We start from the raw sequence: 24253 nt of genomic DNA, 5'->3' as shown, positions 1-24253 counted from the left end.
GAGTTCTTTTTTAAATTAGGGATTAAAAATCAGAATTTATTTTCCAAATTTGCTTCTGTACTTACACAAACTAAGTAGACTAGATTTAGGGATACTTCCATGTTACCTGTTAATTAGCTATTGATCATTGAGAACTTTTGGAATTTTTCTTATCTAAAATACTAACCATTTCTATTCATGACTGTAGGTAACAAGTATAAATCTTTACACTATTGAATTAACACATGGGGAATTTAAATGGCATGTTAAGAGGAAATTCAAGCACTTCGAAGAATTTCACAGAGAACTCCTTAAATACAAAGCCTTTATCCGAATCCCCATTCCCACCAGAAGGTAACCGTTTTGGAATTAATTATAAAGTGTTTTCAGTATATGAGGTGGGGGGAAAGAGTATTTCATTCATATTGCAGGTTAACTTGTCAATTGTTGGTAAATATTTTAAAATAAATAGACTCAGCTGAAAATAAGCTATCTCATGAAAGCAATATCAGGAGAATCATGGTCCAAGAATAGGCTACTAAATGTTCATTGTGTTTGTGCGTGTGTGTTTCAGACACACATTCAGAAGACAAAATGTCAGACGAGAGGAGCCTCGAGAGATGCCAAGTTTGCCCCGTTCATCTGAAAACATGATTAAAGAAGAGCAATTCTTTGGTAGAAGGGTAAGCCCTTTATTCTACTGTTCAAACACAATTTTGCCGTGCTATTTTAATAGAAACACAGCAGCTGCCCAGGAATGAGGTGGCTCTAGCTTCAACTTTCCTCATGCACTGACCTGTTTCCCGGGCTGGCTTGGCTTCTCTGGGAAGAGTTTAGGCTTCCCCTTCTAACCCCAAGGAGGCTGCATTTCTGAGCCTGGGGAGGCTGTGTTTTCCCAGGAGAGGAGGCATTCTCTTTGTTAGGAGTTCCGTTATGAGGAAGCTGCCCTCCCTACAGGACCCCTTTGAGCTTGCTGCGAGTCAAAGATTGGCTCATCATTGTGGGTTTTGAAATCTATTCTTTTAACAGCATTTATTTCCCTATATTTACCTTCCTATTTGTGGTAGCTCGTCCTATGTATATGTAACAATCTCATTCCTAAACTGTAGACGGGGCAGGTGGGGTCTGAGAAGTGTAGGAGAGAGTAGAGGCATGTACAACTGGAGATGGAAGTCTTGGGAAGAGAACTTTGCCCGCTCTGCTTTAGTGATAGGTGCTGCTTAGGGTAGAAGATGAACTTCTTTACTTGAAAACTAATGTGTAAGTGTCGGTGCTGTTTTGCCATCTAAAACACTCATGTTCTGGAGGGGATTTTGTTTTAATTTAAGGAACTATTTTTATTTTTAGGTATAACAATGATATTGTACTCATAATCAAAATTTTTTTTTGTAAAATTATGAGATGTCTGAGATTTGCTTCAAAATAATCGACTCTGGGATAGAGAGAAATGAGTAGAGGTTGTCTTGAAAAAATTTGTTGATTACTTTAGAAGTTTGGATTCAGAATATAGGAGCTTAGCCTTCTCTCCCTCTCTCATATGTTTGAAGTTTTCCGTTGTAAAAGTGTTGTTTTAGTTATACAATAAAAAAAAAAATCTCCCTCCCACCCTTCACCTCAAAAACCCAGTTTCCAGACTCTAAAAACTGACACCATACACACACATTGACATAAGCATTAACCTCCTATGTATACTTTCAGATAACTTTATGAATTTATAGGAAAAAAACAAATGACAAATGCTCATTTTAATTTTTCCTCTTTACATGAGATATAGCATACCACACACACTCATCTACTAAAATAGTTTTTTCACTTAACATCATATCTTGAAATTTTTCCTTCTCATTGTATTATAGTATGATTTCCACCCTATGGGTATATGATATTTTATTTAAGCACTGATGGAGATTTAGGTGGTTTACAATCCTTTGCTATTAATAGGGACAGCATGGATAAATTTGTACACATACACTAGTATACATGTACAAGAATATCTGTAGTATAAAAACTCCATTAAAACTCCAAACCACTCCATAAAGCAATGCTAGCAAGTAATCAATACATTTTAAATACTGATACATATTGCCAAGAATTCTTCCTCAGGTATTGTTGCATTTACACGTGCATCAGAAATCTGTGAAAGTGATTTGCAATATTTTAATAACTCAGCACCTTTGCAAGGCTTCTCTGCCTGGAATATGCTCCCTTGCTTAGTCACGTGTCAACCTCTAGGGATGGCTTTAGGTGTGCTGCTAAAAGGATCCCTTCCTTGACCATCTCCTGGGCTGAGCTAGGAGGTCATACATGTACCCCTGTAGAACTCAAAACATGTATTTCTCACAGACTTGTCACACTGTATTGTGATTGCCGGTCTTCTTCATTTTCTCCAATGCTAGAACACACATTCTGTCTTACTTGCCCTTTGTCATCTGTTCTGTATGCCACACTTAATCTACAAGGCTATCAGAGTTTTTGTTGCATGAATGGGTAAAGAAAAAAGATTGATATCTCCAAGGATTTTACATTTTCCAAGTCAATTTTAAAATGCAAAATCAGGCAAGTAAGACATAAAAGCTCATTTTTAAAATGAGAAAAGCATAATCAATCCAGGAATGACAACAAGAACAAAATTAGAAATTATCTAAAAATAACAACTTTTAAATTTTCAATGCAATAGGAATGGAGCAAATTTCTTTTGGTGGTTCTGGTGCCTATAGAGATTTCATTATAAACAATCAGACTTTTACAGTAATTTAATAGATATAAAATAAAGTAGCTACATCAAACAAAGAAAAGGATATATAAAATAAATTAATATATAGTTTTCCATATATGGACACAGGACAATTATTTTAGTACAATTTAATGAAAATTTTTTGTTAAAGTACACTTCTAATTAATGTTCCTGAAAAAAGAAATTCTCCTAAATTCAACCTCTGATTCACTGATTGGATTATTTGTCGATCCATTCTTTCACTCAGTATCTCAGCAAATATTTAGAGTGGCTCTGTTCTTAATAAAGACTGCCAGTGTTATAAGATATCCAAAATTTATTTGATATAAATTATGAGCTCTATACAATTAGAGAAGAGTAGGAAATAATTTTATTTTATCATTAAGTTCCCTAGCTGTACTAAAAACATGCCCTATTGACTTTCATTCATTTTAAGAAATGGAAGGCAATAAAAATTTTACATTTATAATATGTTACAGGTAGAGAGACATATATTTACAGTATATTATTAAGTTTTACATGTTATATTATTAAATCATGCTAAAGGGTTTTGAAAATAGGGAATTCCATTTAAGAAAACTTCCTCGTACTAAAAAATTTTGAGCTGTCTACATGTTTCCATGTTTGGCAAGCAGGATCACAGCCCAAAAGAGATGAGTGAGGACAGTTGACTTGGCCAAATTGCCTTGGCTGGGAAAGCCAGAGACTCTATCAGACTCCATTCCAAAAGCCTATGGGAGAATAAACTGAAAATATTTTGAGTCATCTCGATTTTGCTTCCTGCTCCTTTGTGGCATCTGATGAGATTTAAAAATAAGAAAATTGATCATGACAGAAGGGAGGAAAAGAAATCCATCCATCGTGGCACCAATTCAAAGCATTGTGCTAAAAGAGCATTTGAGAGATGAGATTTACCAGAATAAATGTACCAGAAAATCAGAAAGGACCTGTTTTGAATGTTGTAAAGTGAGTCACCTGAGATTGCATAACTCATTAGATCTTTGACTGATGCATTCTCTAAGTTCAAATTATGGGACATAAAGCATCTCTGTGACCAGGACTATCTCCAGTGCTGAGTGGTGTGTGTTAAGGCTGCCTCTAAAGCCTCATTTCTCAAATGATCAATGTCATTCATTTTTTAGATGTTTAAATCTGTGCTTAAAGAAGATGTAAAAGTTCATTTACGGTATCACAAGTATTATTACATGCGATAAATGTTCTGAAATCTTTACTAAAAGCTGAGGTGATATTTTACTTATTATGTGTTAGCATGTCCAAATATTAATAGAATAATAATTTTTTTGGTAAGTGCCTCCTCTTCCATTTACACATTAATGCCTCACAAATTTAAATAATCAGAAGTCGTGTTTTCAATTTGCTCTCAGGAATAGACATATATTTTAACTGAAGAGAATCTGTTAGGAATATCACAAGTGGACACAGGCTTTCAAACCAACTCACAGAAAACAATCCAATCAATCTAAAATAGGTGAGAGGCAGTTTAGCATAGGCGTTGGCAAGTAGATCCCACTGGCCAAATCCAGCTTCCTGTGTTTGTGAATAAGGATTTACTGCAATGCAGCCTTGCCCAATAGTTGATGTATTGTCTATGGATGCTTTCAGGCAAAAACAGCAGTGTTGAGTAGTTGAGACAGAGACCACATGGTCACAAAGCCAGTAATATTTACTATCTGGCCCTCTGCAGAAGTTTGCCAACTTCTCCTTTTGAGCAGTGAATCTCCAACTTAAACATGGATTGGTATCCTTGGAAAACTTATTGATACCCAGATTGCTGCCACACCAGTAGAGGCCACACCTGAATTAGTAGGTCTGGGGTGAGTCCTAAGAATTTGCATTTCTTACATCCTGTGATTCCACTGCTGGTCCTGGGGACACACTTTGAGAACTACGAATTGCAATTATGAGAGATTTGAAAGTAAGCTAACAGTATTCCCCTTAGCTCTATCAAATTTCATTGCCTAACTGATGACACCATAAATTGGCTTGCTTGATGCCAATGTTTTCACTGCACCTTTAATCTGTTTAGCATTATCTATCACAAATTATTTGTAGCCCTGAAGTTCACATAATCATTATTCACTCACTTTACAGATAAGAAGCCTTTTCATAACACTGGCTAAATGGCTTGTACTGGGAAAGGCAATGCAAATAGCAAATTGGTTGAGATTTCCTCATTGACTTCTGAGCTGTCCAGTTCGCACAGGGTTTCTAATAGAAATTCTAGAATCACATGGTTTGAAAAGAACCAGAGGTCAATTTGTCAGTTCCTTTGCTTTCTGGCAACTGGCAAATGTAGAAGGAGTACTTCCCAGCTTCTCTGGAGGCCACTGAAGGAGTTCTCCATTCCATTATATGATCTTGACTTCAGAGAAGCAGAATAAAAAGCAGCTTTCCAATATGGCTTGATACACTTCCAAAGTTGGAGCTCTCAGCAAAATCTAGGCACTGTTTGCTTACAATTTCAAGAGAATTCAATAAGGGTAAAATGACCTTGAAAAATAAACCAACCCTGTAGCAGTAAAGTGGCAATTCTGTTTTCTGTGATTAGATTCTGCCTGCTGTTTGGAAAAGGAATTCAACGCCATTGTTATCATATGATCTGTTCCATTAGTAATAAGGAGATAAGCTTTTAAAGATACAATCTTGAATCAATTATATTGTGTAATAGCTTTGGAAACTCTAACAATATATAATCTTTTCTTGAATGTTACATCCAGTCAAAACACTACTCACATTGAGTTCCAGAGGCATCCAGATTAGTTCCTTCACCGTCCTTCAAAACTCATGACATAAATGTCTGGTTTCAGTGGCTAGAAGACTGGCTTCCTCTCGGGGTCAGTATCTTCTGGCTGGCCATCACATGACAAGTTACATGGTGGTATCGTCTCCTTCCTCTTCCAGAGTCCATTGACTCCCAGCTGCTAGCTGTTCCACTGGCTTCTCTTTTGTGTCTGTCTCCTTTGCTTTTGCCTTATCTTCATCCTGGACCTGGGTCCAGATAATTGGTGCAGTTCACACAGTCATCTCCCACTCTGCTAACTCTTGTGGTGACCTCATATCCTGAAATTTCTAGAGATTCCAGCATGACAAGTACTTGTGAAGAGCAGGAGGAGAAAGGCTTGAGTGGGTGGAGCCAGAAGCTAGTCTGTGGAAAATTCTTCCAGTCCCACCACTTAGTTTCAGAGTCCAGAAGTCAAGTCAAGGTGTCATTGAGGCTATGCTTTCTTCCAGTGTCAGTAGCATTTTTGTGCTGGCTTGCTACATTCCTTAGGTGCCATTGGCTTACCTCCTGCCTCCCATTAGAGGGTGAAATTTTCTCTTTCCTCTGGGGGGGTAGGGGCGGTTGGGGGAGGTTTTGATTTCTCCTTTGTAGTCATCGTCTTGCATAAGAGAACTTTAGCAATATTTTCCCATATATCTAGATAGTAAAATTCTAGTTTGGTATCACTCTGTGCATATGTGAGTCCAGCTGAAAATGGTAATCTATGTTCATTAACCCTTAATGATCCATCAAAAAGATATTTTATTTTGAAGTAAGTTTAATGTGTTTGGCATGTACAACTCTACTGCCTCAAGCTTAGGAAACACATTTTTAACATACTAGAAATTAGGGAATATCTTCTGAAGAAAGTCTTTCTCTTCATTTTCATCCCTGCTCCCTTTTTTTTCCCCTGAAAAGCTGTTAATAAATTTGTAGCATATCTCCCAGTAAATTCAGTGTGAGAACTGAGGAAATACTGGTTCTCAGTAAAATCAAAACCTGTTTTAAAAATATACTACATAGGGACGTGGACTTGGCCCATGGTTAGGGCATCTGCCTACCACATGGGAGGTCCACAGAACAAACCCTGGGCCTCCTTGACCCATGTGGAGCTGGCCCATGCACAGTGCTGATGTGTGCAAGGAGTGCCATGCCACGCAGGGGTGTCCCCCGCATAGGGGAGCCCCACCCACAAGGAGTGCGCCCCGTAAGGAAAGCCACCCAGTGCAAAAGAAAGTGCAGCTTGCCCAGGAATGGTGCTGCACGCACGGAGAGCTGACACAACAAGATGACGCAGCAAAAAGGAAACACAGATTCCTGGTGCAGCTGATAAGGATGGAAACGGTCACAAAAGAACGCACAGTGACTGGACACAGAGAGCAGACAACTGGGGGTGGGGGGTGGGGAAGGGGAGAGAAATAAATAAAAAATAAATCTAAAAAAAAAAGTACCTACTATACAAGAACCCTGTGCTAGTAGTCATGGAGGATAAAGAAAAATATAAAGCTCCAGACTTGTCTTTAAGCAGTTTATTGAAGACCTAAGCATGTGGAAAGGTAAATAGCAACAAGGGATTTAAATAACGGTCTAAGAGAACTATGGAAATAATGCCTTAATGATATTCCTCATTCCCTGCCTAGTGATAATAATCATAAACAACTGCAAAACTTGAAAAAATGAGGATGACATAATGATCACAGCTTTGTTGCTGTTTAAATTTTTCTTTAAGTATGACTGTGTTAACTCTTATGTTTGCATTACAGAAACAACTGGAAGATTACTTGACAAAGTTACTAAAAATGCCCATGTATAGAAACTATCATGCAACAGTAAGTACTATTCAGTGATTTAAATTTTGAAGTATTTTGTGAAGTAGTCAATTGTAAACTAATATTTGGATCAATTTATTAACACAAGTGTTTGTATCCATGTCTGCATTTTTCCTTTAGTTTAAATTAAATGAATATGGAATTGATTTTATAACAAGGATTCATTTTATGGTCATATGATGCTATTTATAAAATATTGAATATAAATGAATATATTATTTAAATGAGTTTGAAATGATACTACAGGCTAGATTATCTAGAAATCAACCTTATTCTCTCCTCAGGCATCCAGAATAATGCCAAAAAGCATTTCTAGTGCTGAAGAAAAAAAATTTGAGTAACAAGTGTTGAAAACAGTTGAACAGAGTTGAATACCCAAAGATTATACAAAGTATATCGTGATTGCCATCTGATTGGCCTGTGATACTATAAAAGAGCTGTTTTTCATGTGAAAGTGAGAAGCATGGGAAAAGTTAGAGAAAAAACTCTTGGGAAATCAGAGAGAAGAGGAGTAAGGTGGTGGCACTTAGCGGCAGCTGCAGGGATTAGGCTGGAGAGCCAAGCAGCTGGCAGGTAACAGGAGGGCATGGGCTTTAAAGTGTCAGAAAATGAGCTAGATTATTATATTTTGTGTCTGTGGGGGGGGGGGGGAGGGACAGGTTGTATGTACATATATGATCTCTGTGCCAAACTACAGTAAGCACAGTTAGCCTTTGGCCTCTTGATAAGAGAAGGCCATCATACAGACGCACAAGCAGTCAGCGGGGAGCCCTCTGTGCATTTAGGAGAGGAAGTCAGAGGGCCTTGACTGCTGAGTTACTTTGTGCCTGCCAGCCTGTCGTTTTTGGAGGCTGGGGCATGCATCCAGCTGGTCTCCTTTGCACACAGCTGGCCAGGATCCAGGTCACTGTCCACCTTCTGCAGCACCCTTCACTGTGAGATTCAATGGCTGTGAAGGAACTTAATGGCTTGATAACCCCTGGAGAGCAATTTTCTCAGGGAAACCAGCAATTTTGGTTCAACCAGAGGATCTCAAGAGAAGGATAATGGGAAGAGTTTCTTCCCTTCTGGGACTCAGGAACACACACTGTTGAAAGGATATAATGAATAAAGATCCTATTGCTGTTATTAAAAAAATACACGTAGCCATTCTGCAATGCTGTTCCCTGTTGTACTCTCTGAATCAGACACACTGTTCTCTTTAATTGAGAATTATTGAAATGTGTGAAGTACCAGTATAAAATAACTTCCCAATTCTTTTACTTTTCTGCCTGCCTGTGACTGTACTTTCATATTTCTTTTGACTTTACAACAGTACTTGGTGAGTTCAGTCTTATGCTTTCTACATACACTGTTATATTTTGGATTCTAATGTTGGTCCAATAAATGTTTACATTTTTAAATGCTACTTTAAATCATTTTTTCCATCATAAAAAGCTTTCCAATGCTGAACCATATTATATTTTGAAATTCTACATTGCCTTGTAAATATTTCCTTTGGGATGGATATCCTAATTAGCAACTGATTGAATATATCTTCCTCCTCATTTTTAATAGCTATTTAGAGTTTTTCCCCCAACGGCTGAATTCTTGTTTTCAAAAAAGAGTATATTAAAAGTTATTTTTATTTATGTACATATAATTAATCCATACTTTTGTATGTGCAAAGTAAAACTAAATTAATTGGGATCCTTAAGCCAATAGGTCATGGATCCTAGGTCAAGGTATCAGACAGGATCATGTGCCTAACTTCAATAGGACCTTTCAGATTCGTATTTGGAATCTGTACTTTTAACAAATAGCCGAGCCGATTCTTTTGAGAAGCTCTGCTAAACTAGACTGTTATGGCCAGCTTACACATGTCTTGGTAAAGTTGGAACACTTTAAAATGTGGAGACAGATTTATTATCATGGTATTTGTGTAATAGGATTTATCCCAAAGGAATTGGTTTTAGGCTTCAAAGCATAAGTCCTTTGGTTTTCTTAAATGGCTTTTGGAATTGGACTTGGAAAGGTCTTTCCTCTTACTTTTATATAGTCATTGGTTGGGTTTGTATTCAATCACCTTTTCATCCAGGATTACGAAGACTTCCTTTGTTTGTATTGCTTTTTTCTTCCTTCTGGTTCTGCAAAACAAAGCATTCTAGTGTTTTAATGGATTCAGAATCAGAGTGCTCTAAGAGATTATTGACAATTCATTCAGGTTTCTTTACTCATTTGCTCTCCTCTGGGCACACATATGTTAAATAAATAAATTAATTAATAAAATCAATATCTAACTCAATGTGTACAATAATCTATAAAATCTCAAATAGGAATTCTTTTTGTTTTCTGAAATTGTGTTAGTGTTGGCTGCAATCCCTAACCCACTAACCTGGGCATTTTAATGAATAATGAAAATGCTTATCAAGGAATTGAAAGAGGTGGAATTAGGAGCAGTAAATCTACTTTTTCTTATTGAAGATTAAAATCTAGAAATAGAACAAAATGCACAGTTTCCAAGAGTAGGCCCTCAGCTGTTAGGATCATATCCCTAACTCCTAGTAAATCATTTAATTCCTGTATCATAGATTCCTTATCTCCAAGACTGAGATTAGCTCAAAATCTTGAATCAAATATCCCACAGATCAATAATGTTGAGTTCACCTCTCCCTTGTTTTATAGAATGAATAACTTTACCTTTGAGGGGAAGAGTGGGTAAAGAATAAAAATGCACTCATTTTCTTTGTGCCAACTGAGAAGAGCTATACTTATCTGAACAGCTGCATCTGCAAATTAAGGGATATGCTATCATCTTATCATTGAGTCTTAGAGCTGGAGGAAGCCTAGTCCCCACAGATTAGATAGCTTCTCTTCCCTGGAGCTGTGTTATATGTTTTACCTGGAAGGCAGCCTTTCTTGGGGTAGCTGAGCCTAACTCCCACCCTCACTACAAGATTTTGAACCAACCCAATGCTCTCCTCTTCCTTGCTTCTGAGAATTTCTCACTTGGCCACAAGCTTGAATTTTTGCTATCTGAGCAATATTGGGGGCCTCTGAACATCGCCTTCCCCTTATAGTACAAAGAGTGGTGGGGAGGACAGTGTGTATGGGGCTGCCAAGTAATTCCCAGAGTTTGTTGTTACCCCTAGGGTTTGTCCCTTTTCCCTTCGAGTAGGAACTCTTTTTGTTTCTCCGTCTCCCTAACTTTTTCACTATCCAAATTGGTAAGTCATATCTGAATTTTTGCCTTGAGACCACTCTCCTAGTGTGAAGAACATTATTTAATTGTGTTTTTCATGAGTTCCTTTGCCAAAAAAAAGTATTGATGTATTAATTAGTATATTAATATATTACTCAAGAGGAATATTATCAGGCTAAATTGATTTTAAATTCTTATTACTGAGAATCACCTGCCCAAGTGGAGAATGCAACTTCTTATCACTGAATGCACTGAGATTTGGGAAAGCATAATTATTGTTAAATTTCAAATTTTATTAAATGTTTGCTTCTAAGTTGACTTTGAAACATTTACTTTTAATGTGATAAATCTGTATTAGAAAACACTTATTTCCAGAAGCCCACCCCCCTGCCATTTAATAATATTTTCTCCCTGGAACCTCCATTAGTCACACTTTACTAAACCTTTAGGATAAATTTAAATTTCATGTTGATGCACAGCTTTTAATTTTCTGCATTACTAATGAATAATTTTTATTTAGGTAAACTTTACACTTAGCAATTTTGTTATGATAATGTAAAGTTATGATTTCTGAATTATTTCAGAAACTATTTCTGGTGTTAACTATTTGATGCTGAGTTATATGAGTAAAAAAATACCCAAGTATTAGATAAATGGTTTCTTGATTTTTGCTTTTCATTTCCTAGTCTTCCATTCAATTGTTCTGTGGCTTTGCATAAATTAGTTATACCCATGCATAGTTTCTTAAAATGAATACTAGAATTGACATTTTCTGCTCCCTAGAGATAAAAATGAAAAGTTATGGTCTAGGATTTTTAAATGTTTTGGATTCCATGGTTGACAGTCTGCACTGTGATTTCTAATAACCCATGCATGACTGTTTTCCAATTGGAAAGCAGCCCCACAAATCAGATTTTAAAAATTGATGGTGCTGAATCACCAAGTTTTATACAAGAAATGAAATTTGAAGATGTTGACTTTCAAAATCCTTATAAAAATATAGACTATATGAGGAAATGTTTGATTTGAGGTTTTAAAGAATATTTATATCCTTTTGAATTTTAAAGACCTGCTTTCTACAGTCTATACAAAAGAAAGAAATGCAAGCATTTAATTGAACCTCACAAGGACTGACAGCTCTGAGATATTTGTAATTTTTTCTTACAAGGTTCATATTAGATATTTCCAGTGAAATATATAACTTCAAAGAAAACTCTTGTGCTGTCGTTTTCATTTTGTTAATCTCATTTACAGGACCCAGATCAAATGCCACTTCCTCTGAGATGTCATGTCAGCTAGAAAGTGGTCACCCTACCTCTCCCATACCTGTATAACTACTTTTACATGTAACCCATATGGGTTTTTTTCCATAGAAGTTTGTTGACATGGAGTGTCCTTTTTTGACTGCTGTAGTATCAAGACTTTCATTGACGTGGTCTAAGGACCATTGGCAGATCTGAGTTTACTGATGGCTGCTTTAAAAAAAAAATCTTTATGTCTGTAAATTGGTAAAAAGATAATGTCTAACTCTAGTTGTCTCAAAGATAATGTGAGGTAAAGCTCCTGCATATGTAAGCATTATATAATGTTGAGTTGTTTTCCCCCCTTTACCCCCACATTTTGCATGTAATACTCACCTAGCTGGACTATCCGAGGAGCTCAATTTGAGTAAGATAAAGGTTAAATGGCGTACTTTTGTAGGTTAGTTTTAAGGGTACCAACTTTGCTCTGACCTGAGTCTACATCTACTTCTTGCCAGTTTGTGCTCTTGGACAATGCAAATTCTCTGAACCAGGGGTTGGCAAAATATGGCCTTCAGTCCAAATCCAGCCCACTGCCTGTTTTATATGGCTCACAAGCTAAAACATCAAAAGAAGAGTAATATTTTGTGATGTAAAAATTATATGAAATACACATTGTACTATCTTTAAAGAGAGTTTTAATGGACATAGCCACAATCACCCACTTCTATCTTGTCTCTGGTGGCTTTCCTGAGAAGTTGCAACAGTGACCATTTGGCTTGCAAAGCCTAAAATACTTATCTTCTGGGTGTTTACGGAAAAAATTTGCCTTGCTCCAGACCTCAGTTCCCTTTTCTTTACAATGAGGAAGATAGCACCTACCCCAGAGGAGTTTGATATCAGCACAATGGCTCAGCACATTGCCAACACATAATAAGCTCTCAGTAAATGTTAGCCATCCCTGATATTATCATGTTTATAGTTTTGGTCTTCTAGTAATTTATACAGTGAAAGTGGCCTAAAATCTTCTTCCTTTTGACTCACTGAAAATAAGTATTTGCTATGTCTGAAGTTCAAAGACATTTCCAATCTCCCTTTCCAATTTAACTTCTCTTACCTCCTTTACCTCTCTCTCACTGTAGCCCAACTGAACATCCTATGGCCTACTTATTCCTTCTGTTTTATTCCTCACCTCATCCCCATTTTCATACACCCAAGTCTAATCATCTTGTGGAACGTGCCACCAAATCCCTCCTTTCATGCATTCTTTTATCTCTGTGTGTGCTGTGCCATACATTCCCCTCTCAATAAAACAAACACAAAATAAATTGGAAGTAAACTCTTCCTCTGCCACTTCCTGGGATATTTTGTCTTTCCACATTAGGGTACACACCACTCTCTTGGTTGTGTTTGAATTATTTATTTGCTTCTGTGCCACACTCTTTGAGGGGAATACCATTGTTAGCCATCTATATAATCTGTGGAGTACCACAAACAGTGTTTATACACAGCAATACCCAGTGTTTGTCTTTTTTAAATTTTGATTAATTTTTTCATTTCTAAAGTGTGAATTTTTCACCTCTTTTTCAGACAGAATTCCTTGACATAAGCCAGCTGTCTTTCATCCATGATTTGGGACCAAAGGGCATGTAAGTTCCAGTGTGGATCTTTAAAAAGATGAAAAGTTGATAAGCATTAACATTTGATTTATTAGCATGCCATGGTGAGGGAGCTCCCCTGCCTCTCCTGCTAGCTTTTTTTCTCCCCAGCAGAGTTAGCACAACTGAAGGGATCTGTTCATACAAAGCAGAGCATCTCACTGCAATAAACAGTGGTAGCAGTTGCTCCACTTCTTTCTCTTTTGCTTACAGCACAAATTTTCTCTAACACAATAGTTGTTGAATACATTTAGTGAGAATATTGTGTGGGAGAATACATTGAAAACCAAATATTTAAGATCCCTTTTAATTATAATAGTTAATGGTTTAGCATTTGTTTTGCTGACTGTTTAAAAATAATACTGTGTAAAATATATGTTATGTAACAAGATTGAAATGTACTCTTTGAGTATTTTCTTACACGGCAGTAGAGCTTCATGTTACAAACAGCTTAACTTTTTAATTTTAGTTCTTTAAGAGCTTTTTTTTAAAAAAAATTATTTTGTTTGGCTGCTGTTGTTGCTCTTTCTTGTCACAACAGAAATAGCAACGTAGCTTGGCCCTAATTCCTTTGGCACAGCTTTGTCAGTAGACCTTGGTGTGAAGAGATGCAGAATTGATCTGAAATCTGTGAATGAGCACTTCCAACCATCTGCACAGTAGCTGAACTACTCTTGTGGGGAGATTTGGAAATGAGTGGTGGTGGTTTAGGTTTTAGGTTTTACCAGTCCTCAGTGAGACTGCCCAGCATTTAGAGAACAGGAGACAGGATGCTAAGATCCTACAGGGTACGGACAGGGCTACAGGTGACCAGGTGCCTTACAGATTAGCTGCTAGACTACCAGCCTAACAAGATGACGTTGAGCTCTTAGTGGGTGAAGGAGGAAAGAGAGGGGAGGAAAGCCATGTGAGGATGAGACCATTGCTAAGTCCCAAATTGCCTAGGCTGCATCAACTATGAGTTGGAAATTTGAAGACAAAGGGTTAATTTGCTGTCTCTTTCAGAGAAGGTATGATAATGAAAAGATCTGGGGGACACAGGATACCAGGCTTGAATTGCTGTGGTCAGGGAAGAGCCTGCTACCGATGGTCAAAAAGGTAGGACTTAATGACTTCTTTGTGTCTGTTTGTTTTAATAAACTGGGTATTTGGAGAGTTTTTGCATACTAGTTCTATATTATAAATCCTAAATCCTTTCAAAGTCATGGCAGAGCAAATTTTAAATCCAATTTTAAGTTCTGAATTTCAAGATTCATTTAAATATTCTAGCTCAAACTGGACTTGTAGGCAGAGTGTGCAAATCATATTATAGGCGTAAAAACCCAGTGACCCATAAGACTCAAAAATTAGTCAGCCACATTGCAACGACAGATACAGGCCATAACCTACAGAATTGTGTGGGAGAGAGTGTAAACTACAGTGTAAACTATAATCCACGCTTAGTGGCAGTGCTTCAAAATGTGTTCATCATTTGCAATGAATGTACCACACAAAAGAAGGATGTTGTAAATATGGGAATATGTGGGAGGTGTAGGGAGTGGGGCACATGGGAATCCCCTATATTTTTTATGTAACATTTATGTAATCTAAATATCTTTTTAAAAAAATTAGTCAGCCAAAGAAGATAAACAAATGACCAATAAGCACATAAAAGATGCCAAAATTATTAACCACCAGGGAAATACAATCAAAACCATAATGCGATAGCACTTCCCATTCACTAGGATGGCTATAATAAAAAAGGCAAGAACAAGTTTCTGCAAGGATGTGGAGAAATGGAAACTCATACATGGCTGGTGGGAATGCAAAATGATGCAGATGCTTTTGAAGACAGTTTGGCAGTTCCTCAAAAAATTAAACATAGACTTACCTTATGACCCAACAATTCTACTCCTAGGTATATACCCAAAAGAATTCCAAACATATGTGCACACCAAAATTTGTACATGCTAGTTCATGATAGCATTGTTCACAATAGCCAGAAGGCAGAAACAGCCTAAATGCCCAACTAACCAATGGATAAACAAAATGTGATATATCCATACAGTGGAATATTATTTGGCATTAAAAGGAGTGAAATACCGATACATCCCACTATAAGAGTGAACCTTGAAAACATTAAGCTAAGTGAAAGAAACCAGAAGGAGTAGTCCATTTATATGAAATGTCCAGAATAGGAAAATCTATAGAAACAGAAAGTAAATTAGTGGTTGCTAGGGGCTGAGGGAAGGGGGGAGAAGGAATGACTGCTAATAGGTATGGTTTTTTTTGGGTTTGGGGAGGGTGGGTGAGTAAAATATGTATATATGTGTAGATGGGTGTGTATCCCCCCATCTTGAAAATAATATTTGAGCTCATTTAAATATGGAATTGAGCTATAGATGTATTATAAATATGTAAATTTAAAATGGGGATCTGTCTTTAACATGTTTGTTTAAAACATAATACCAGCCAAAACACCATTAAGTTGCACTTTTACTTTCTGATCTTTGAAAGTATAGAAGAAATTGTAAGGAAAATATCAAGAGATTAAACTGAAAATATGAAAAATTTCTGTTACAAAAATAATTTTACTAAAATGAAAAGACAAATAATATACTAGAAAAGTATTTGCTTTCAATATGCAAAATTAACTTCTGTAACTTGTATAAATGATCCTATGAACTCAGTATATAAATAACATCACAGGAAACCCAGAGACTTCCACTTGAAATATCTCAACCTACCATCAAATTATCAAAAACTCTGAGGATTACTCAGACCAAAAGCCAAGCAAGTTGAGGAATGGAGTATACCCCAGCCTACTCCTGCCACTGTTTTGTTTTTTTTTTTTTTTTAAGATTTATTTATTTCTCCCCACCCCCCTCGATGTTTTTCACTTGCTGTGTCTATTCATCTTCCTTGTTTCTTTAGGAGGCACAAGAAGCTGAACTCGGGACCTCAGATATGGGAGGGAGGCACCTAATCACTTGAGCCACCTCCTCTTCCTACTTTGTTGTGTCTGTCATTATGTTTTTCTTCTTGTGTCTCTTGTTGCATCATCTTGTTGTGTCAGATTGCTGCACCTGCCCATCGCCCCAGTTCGCTGTCTTCTTTAGGAGGCACTGGGAACTGCCTCCCACATGTCTAGAGGAACCACCCACATGTCCACAGGGACCTCCCACATGGTAGGTGGGAGCCCAATCACTTGAGCCACATCCTCTTCCCTGCCTCTGTTTCTTGCCACAATACCAAGCCTCTCAGAGACTGGTCTTCACAGACCCCCTGCTGTCTTTCTGCAAATTCCTCTCACCACTCCTTCCCAGTCACGCCAACAACAAGATTTCAAACCACAAGCACCTGTGAATCTTTGAGTGAAGCCTTACCCTGGGCTGCCAGAGTCTTTCTGCCTGTGAGCAGAGCAGACCAGAAGTGTGAACTGCCTCCATGAGCAGCCCTCAGCAAGAACTGAAGAGTCCAACCTGCTTGGCCCTTGTCTGAGATGATTTTAAGTCTTGTTCCACACTGTCTCCAGAGGTCCCCAGCCAGATTGCAGCCCAGTTGCCCATGGTATACTTCATGAAAACACATCTTTTACGGCTTTTCCTTGCTTTTCCTTCCAGTCCTTCCCTGCTGGTGCTTCCTGGGATCACCTCACTTGGAGATTGAATCATATCCCCCATAGAGACAGGTTCAGTTCTAACCTGCAGTCCTGTGGGTGTGAACTCCTCTGTAAATAGGATTCATGAAGACATTATTAATGTTTGAGGGGAGGATTCATTTTTGAGTAGGATCTTTGAAGATCTTATTTAGGTGAGACCAAATTGAATCAGGGTGAGCCACAATCCATATGACTGGAGTCCTAAGAAGCAAAAGAAAGTCAGATGTAGTCAGTCAGTAAAAGCAGAAATCAGAAGAATGAGAAGCCAGTGAAATCTAGAAGTCAGCTGAAATCAGAGGAGCAGACACAAGGAGAAAGAGAAGGCCACAGACCGGTTATCGGAATACAACAGACTCTGGGAGAGAGCATGGCATGTTGAAACCTTAATTTTGAACTCCTAGCCTCCTAAGCTGTGAGACAATAAATTCCTGTTGTTTAAGACAACCAGGCTTGTGATATTTGTCATAGCAGCTCTGGCAAACTAAGATACCTCCCTAATGAGCTCTTTTATAAACGACTTCCATTTAAATCCTTGTCTCAAAATTTCATTCTGCGGCAACCCAACCTAAGTCATCTACTCAAGGAATGGAAGCTTTGACTTGGTTCATTCAATCATTTATTGAGTGCCTAATATATACCAGTTTGTGTTCTAGCCAAAAACAGTGGTGAACAAGACAAATTCCCTGCCCTGGTGGAGCTCTAATAGAAAGGAAATGCAGGCAATAACTAAGTCTATAAGCAATGTAAATTTAGGGGGTGATAAGAACTTTGAAGGGAAGACATGGTAATGGGATAGTAGGGGGGATTTGAGGACTGGAGAGAGCTGCTTTAGTTCAAGGAGTCAAGAAAAGTCCCTGGAGGAGCTGACATTTATTTACACCCTGTATGAGAAGGGGGCAACCAGAAGATGTATGGGAAGACTTTTGTTACGAATAAGAAATTTCTCCCCAGCACCCTTTTTTAATACTTTGGATTAATTTGCTTCAACCAGAAAAATCTAAAAAGATATGGTCCTTCTTGTAATGAAATGTGTCATCATTTTAAATTATATAAATCTTTCTGTGAAGATTGAAGCCTTGGTTCCATATTAATCAATATTTCTTGAGTTACATTTATGGGATTTAAAATATTGTACCAAATAAAGATGATAAAGTATAGTTGGCAAAATTAGTTTAGAAAGTTTCCCACATACAAGGCTATTGGTGTATAAATGGGAGTTACGTATGAAAGTGGCACTTGTTTATAACTCTTTCTCCTTTTCTTGTACCTGGAAAAAACCTTTCCAATCACTTTCTTATTTATTTTATATTGACATATTGAGAAAAAGCAAACAGGACAATTAAGCTTCCAATCAAGTCTCATAATAACCTTGCCTCAGAAATGAGTTGGGAAAAAAGAGAGACAACATAGCAAACATTTCTTCCCATCATTTGCAAAGTCTCCTTAACACATTTACTGAGCAAACCCCTGCCAGAAGCAGGCAGAAGGTTGTTTCTCATCTTAAATAAATGTTTTAAAACAGGGGTTCTTACTAAGGGGTCAATGAGCTTGAACTGAAATTCAAAAAAACATTATTCTTGTGGGGACGTGTTGGCGAGGATGTGATATATTTATTAAATAATACACAGTATACACGGGCTTAGTAAGGGGTCTGTGCTTTTCACCTGACTGTCCATGGAACAAAAAAAGGTTAAGAACCCCTGTCTTAAAAGAAAGTGGTGTATAGATGCTAAGAAATAAATTTAGCATTTCCTTTACGGAACTATGAGCAGTACCAAAAATTAGATTTTTAGAGAGTGGCAGTGTCTAAATGACATCATATGTGGATGCTTTCTTGGCCTATACATTTGCTCTGGGCTGCCAGAGGATTATTCCAGGTACACAGCAGACAGTGGTGGATATGACAGACACATTCCCTGCTTTCAGGGATCTTACTTTCTAGTTAGGGAGACCAACAATAAACAAGCAGACAGGTGGCAGACTTGGCCCAGTGGTTAGGGCGTCCGCCTACCACATGGGAGGTCCACGGTTCAAACCCCGGGCATCCTTGACCCGTGTGGAGCTGGCCCATGCGCAGTGCTGATGCGCACAGGGAGTGCCCTGCCCCGCAGGGGTGTCCCCCGTGTAGGGGAGCCCCACGCGCAAGGAGCGCGCCCCGTAAGGAGAGCCGCCCAGCGCGAAAGAAAGTGCTGCCTGCCCAGGAATGGTGCCGCACACATGGAGAGCTGACACAACAAGATGACACAACAAAAAGAAACACAGATTCCTGTGCCGCTGACAACAACAGAAGCGGACAAAGAAGATGCAGCAAATAGACACAGAGAACAGACAACCGGGGTGGGGGGGGAGGGGAGAGAAATAAATAAATAAATCTTAAAAAAAAAAACAAGCAGACAAATAATAATTTCAATAGTGATAAGTGCTGTGAAGAAGTTAAGGTGCGGTAATGATGGAGTAAAGAAAGGGTTAAGGCAGCAGCTTTTTTAGATGGTGCCACCAGAGAAGGCCTCTCTGAAGAGGCAGAGGCTTGATGACAAGAAGGGACCTTCTGTGGGAGGATCTGGAAGAGTGTTTTCTAGGCAGAGGAACAGCAAATTTAGGGTTGTGAAGAAGAACAAGCTTGGCAAGTCTGAGGAGCAGGGAAGCCAGTGTGGAGGGGGGGAGCAGTAGAAGATGAGGCCTAGAAGGTGAGGGCTGGGGCTAGCCAGGGCCATTTGGCAAATGCAGGAATTCAGGCTTTAATCCAAGTGGCAGCCACTGGAGGTTCTAGCAATGCAAAGATTTAATGATTGCTCTGGAGAATGGGCAAGAGGAGAAGCAGGGAGAGCAGGTAGGATATGGCTGCAGCCAACTGGTGAGAATGGCTGGGCCTGGCCTGGTGATGTAGCAGCATGTGGAATGTGTTTAGAGGCAAAAACCAGCACATCGCTCTTAGTATTGGACATGGGGTGGGAGGGAGAGGCTGGAATCAGGGTGACTCTAAGTTTGGAGCAGATGGAGCTGAGTGAACAGCTGTGCCCTTTATTAAGATGGGAAGACAAGGCCAGGCGCGCACTGGGTAGAAATCAAGAGTTCTGTTTTGACCAGGGGAAGAAAACATCTATCTATATCCATTATCTATCTATCTATCTATCTATCTATCTATCTATCTATCTATCTATCTATCTATCTATCTATCTATGACCCATCTATCTAATCTACTATCATTCAACTGTTTTTATTTGACCAGAAACTAAAGAAGTATAATCTGAGTTTTATAATCCCTGGAATTGATGCCCCGATCTGTTTCCTTTCATTCGCTCATTCACTACTCAGTGAATCCCCTCTCTGTTGATGCAGTGGGTTAAGCCCTGGGGATACAGCTGTACCCCAAAGTAGGAGCTTGCCCACAGGGAGCTCAGCGGGTGTGGTTAAGAGGATTTACCTTATGGTCAGATGGACCAGGCTTTGCCTTTGACTTCTGACACCTACCAACTCTAGAACTGAGGTTTACTTAATCTTATTCAAACACAGTTGGCTCCTTTTTTTAAATGGGGTAAAATAATAATACCTTATTCATATGGCTGTTAGGAGCACTGAATAAAATAGTGTATGTAAAGCACTTAACACCATGCCTAGTGCAGAGTCAGCACTCAATAAATGATAGCTATTATATTTGGGATTTAACCTAAATAAAAACAGAAATGCCATTTCATTCTATCAAACCATTTAAAAAGAATGAAGTAAAAGAGGTGGCGATGTAATGTTTTAACGCCACTGGAAGTAGTAGTGTATGCAGGAGGCATCTTGTGAAAATGGACCATAATATCATGTGGTTTAGATCAAAAGTAGTTGTAACAGCTCATTTATTGGCACTAGGTACCACTAAACAATTTACATGAATCATTTTAATCTTCACAAAAACTTACGAGCTGCGCATTTCTGTCCTCATTTTACAGATTTGGACTTTGGGCTCTGTTGCTCAGGTCCCACAAGCACACAAGTGGCAAGGCTGGAATTTGAGCCCAGGGAGCAGTGGGCCCCTTAACCAGGGTACAGCCTGAGCTGGCTCCCAGAAGGCTGGGTGAAGGGTTCTTTTCTTGATACAGGAAAAAATATCTGACAAAGGAGAACAAGGGGAAGAAACCAAGAGTTGTAATGAATGGCATAATTAAAGGAGTTTTAAATAGAGGCCAGAGATCAGTTTATCCTGATATCTAATGACTGTTAAAAAGAACAACTCGGGAAGTGGACTTGGCGCAGTGGTTAGGGCATTCGTCTACCACATGGGAGGTCTGCGGTTCAAACCCCGGGCCTCCTTGACCCGTGTGCAGCTGGCCCATGCGCAGTGCTGATGTGCGCAAGGAGTGCCGTGCCACGCAGGGGTGGCCCCCGCGTAGGGGAGCCCCACGTGTAAGTAGTGCGCCCCGTGAGGAGAGCTGCCCAGCACGAAAGAAAGTGCAGCCTGCCCAGGAATGGCGCCACACACACGGAGAGCTGACACAACCAGATGACGCAACAGCAAAAGAAACACAGATTCCAGTTCTTCTGACAACAACAGAAGCAGACAAAAAGAAGAACATGCAGCAAATGGACACAGAAAACAGACAACTGGGGCAGGGGAGGAGAGAAGGGGAGAGAAATAAATCTTTAGGAAAAAAAACAACTCACTATTGTCAGAACAGAAAGCATTATCTTTTGCATTGGGTTTTCAAAGTGCAGCTGATGTTGCTAACAGACAGATGTGTGGTTTCAGGTGCCACACCTGGGGAGGAGGGGCGGGAAGCCTGGGGGCTGGGCTGGAGTCGGTAGGCTTGGGGACAACGTGAAGGGCAGCTCTTGGGGGTGAGCAGGCCCGTTGGCGGCTGCAGGGCACCCCGCCGCCCTGTTCCGTTGCTGAGCAAGGCGGCTGATGGCTGCCACAGCACCTCTGTGCAATTTGGAGCAAAGTGCCCCGTTCCTGCAGGGTGCTGCAGCCCAAAACAGAGCCTCCTTCATGGTGCATCCTTGTGCAGGGCACACCTGGGACCTGTTCCTGAGGGCATGTTTTGCTGTCTTTGGTCCTCGTGGGTATGCCACGAGCCTGTGCTGGAAGGGGCATTTTGGAGATTTGTTTTCTAACACCAAATATGGGAGCTGGTTTTCCCGTTGTCATTCCACACCCTTGTCCCTGGTGTGGGGTCTGTCCCAGAGCTGGCTCTGGTGCCATGCAGGTACTGTCGACTTCCAGGCAGGCAAGGTCATAAGTCGGGGCTGTTTGACTTTTCAGACTCAGCCTTGCTAGCTGCGGTTTTCAAAGCCTGAGGCTCCTTTCCCAGTTGGCAAAAGAGCACATCAGCGCTCCAGCCTCTCACCACACTGTCTCCTCTCTAGCTTGCATCAAAAGCCAAACTGGGAGAAGCACTTGCTCCTAAAAAAGGAATTTTAGCAGACATTTCATCCATCTATCCTCTTTTCACCTCAACCAAGTTTTATCAACAGGCAGCAACATGTCTAGAGGCATAACTTAGCCCCGTCAGAATCATCGAGTTACTCCTTGATGCCGTGACCTTGGTATTTAGATTGAAGATCATTACAAGAATTTTTATAAAATGTATAATTTAAACATTTTCCGAAAATCATTATTGAGATTATATTGTTATATTCGTATTATTCAGTTGCCTTATGTTAGGTCCTCAGTGAGAAACTGCCTTTGGAATTAAGCCCCAGCAAAAACAAAACAAAATAAAAACAAAATAAAACCTCTTATTTCTTTAATGTATTCATTCAGTAAGAAATAGCAGAACCTCAGCCCCACATTGGCTTGCCATCACTCTAATTATATTGGCCTTTGTGGTTAGAGATTTTCTGAGACCTTGGTGTTTTCCTTTTTATTAACCATATCACATGTATAACCTTTACGTAAGTTATCCTAAACCCCCTACACCCTCCTTTTATTGGGAAGGAGGCAGGCTCTTATTTAAAAAACGAATGAAAGGAAATTATGTGCAGGTTTGTCTATATTAAATCCCAAATTATAAAGCCACTAAAATAAAATGTGGTTAGCACTCAGTAAAGATTTATCATAGATTTCTTTTAATAGTTCCCACAGTTCATTTACAGTGTTACTTAGTTTATGTTCATGGTTCTGATCTTACCTCTTCTTTAATGTGGAATTGCCTGGAATGCTTTATTTTGATATGTGATATTATGCCCACTGTTACTTTATTATCTGCTGCTTCATTTGATCACTGTACAATTACACATAAATGTGAATATGTTGTGTTCTCTGTAGTATGATAGTTACCTTTACTATTCACTTTAAATCCGTCCCATTTCTTCCTTTGCGCTTCCCAGTGTCAGTGTCATGCCTTGTCATCTCCATCCTCACCCCTCAAAATGGGGTCCTAACATGGACGTCACCTACGCGCTTGTTAGAAATGCAGAATCTCCGGTCCCAGCCCACCCGAGACCTCCTGAGTCAACCTGCCTTCAACAGGATCCCCAGGGGATGCCTGTGCACAGTAAAGCAGGAGGAGAGCCGTCCTGTGTCATCGCCGTCGCTTGCTAACCTGCCATGCAACATCCCTCTTTCTCCTTCCTACCTGTCTTTCATGAGAATTACCTTCTTTAGTATTTGTTTAAAATACTAAATTTTAAACAATTTAAACAGATGATCGGGCCTTTCCACCGATGGGTCTGGGAATCTGCTATCTTTAAGAAGCATCCCAAGCCCTACTGGGGATCGGGTAAGTTTAGGAAACCCTGGTTCAAGGTGTCAAGTCGGCCCCCGTAGTGTGGCCTCCAGATGCCTTCAGTGCAGCCTTTGCCCATCTCCGCGCTCTTCTCTTACCTCACAGCCACACCACACTGTCCTCCCAGCACTCGCAGCACCCCACCACCACCTCTTCCCTCAGTGTGGACGCGGGGCTTTCCTTGCTGGGCGCCTTCCTGGCCTTGCCAGGCACCACCTCTGCAGGACAATGACACGGTGGTTCTCCTAGCCTGAACAAAGGACACCGGTGCTTTCCTCTTCTAGCACATAGAATGTCCTTCTGTGCCCCAAACATCTTCCTCACTAGCCTAGTGAACTCCTTTTAAAACATGCTTTTATATCTCACTTACCTTTGTGCTACTTCCACCTTTTCCTTAACTCCCAACTTGTACTTTTCTTTTTTTAAAAAACAAATCAATTTTATTGATACATATTAATAAAACATATAAAACATCCGAAGTATACAATCAGTGGGA

The 24253-nt window shown here is 39.4% G+C and overlaps 1 protein-coding gene across 9 annotated transcripts in view; it reads left to right on the top strand.

Moving 5' to 3' along the window:
* Positions 1–24253, top strand: part of PLD1 (phospholipase D1) — a 248749-nt gene that overhangs the window by 91982 nt on the left and 132514 nt on the right. For all 9 annotated transcript variants that reach the window (XM_071214611.1, XM_071214613.1, XM_058295292.2 and 6 more), the window contains 5 exons: positions 188–333; positions 554–662; positions 7259–7324; positions 13337–13395; positions 14410–14502. In XM_071214611.1, the coding sequence (XP_071070712.1) occupies positions 188–333; positions 554–662; positions 7259–7324; positions 13337–13395; positions 14410–14502 (473 nt within the window). The remainder of the gene's footprint in view (positions 1–187; positions 334–553; positions 663–7258; positions 7325–13336; positions 13396–14409; positions 14503–24253) is intronic.

Source organism: Dasypus novemcinctus, chromosome 4, assembly GCF_030445035.2.
Source record: "Dasypus novemcinctus isolate mDasNov1 chromosome 4, mDasNov1.1.hap2, whole genome shotgun sequence".
Lineage (NCBI taxonomy): Eukaryota > Metazoa > Chordata > Mammalia > Cingulata > Dasypodidae > Dasypus > Dasypus novemcinctus.
Note: the sequence above shows the minus strand (reverse complement) of the source record. Positions and strands in the feature narration are given on the sequence as shown.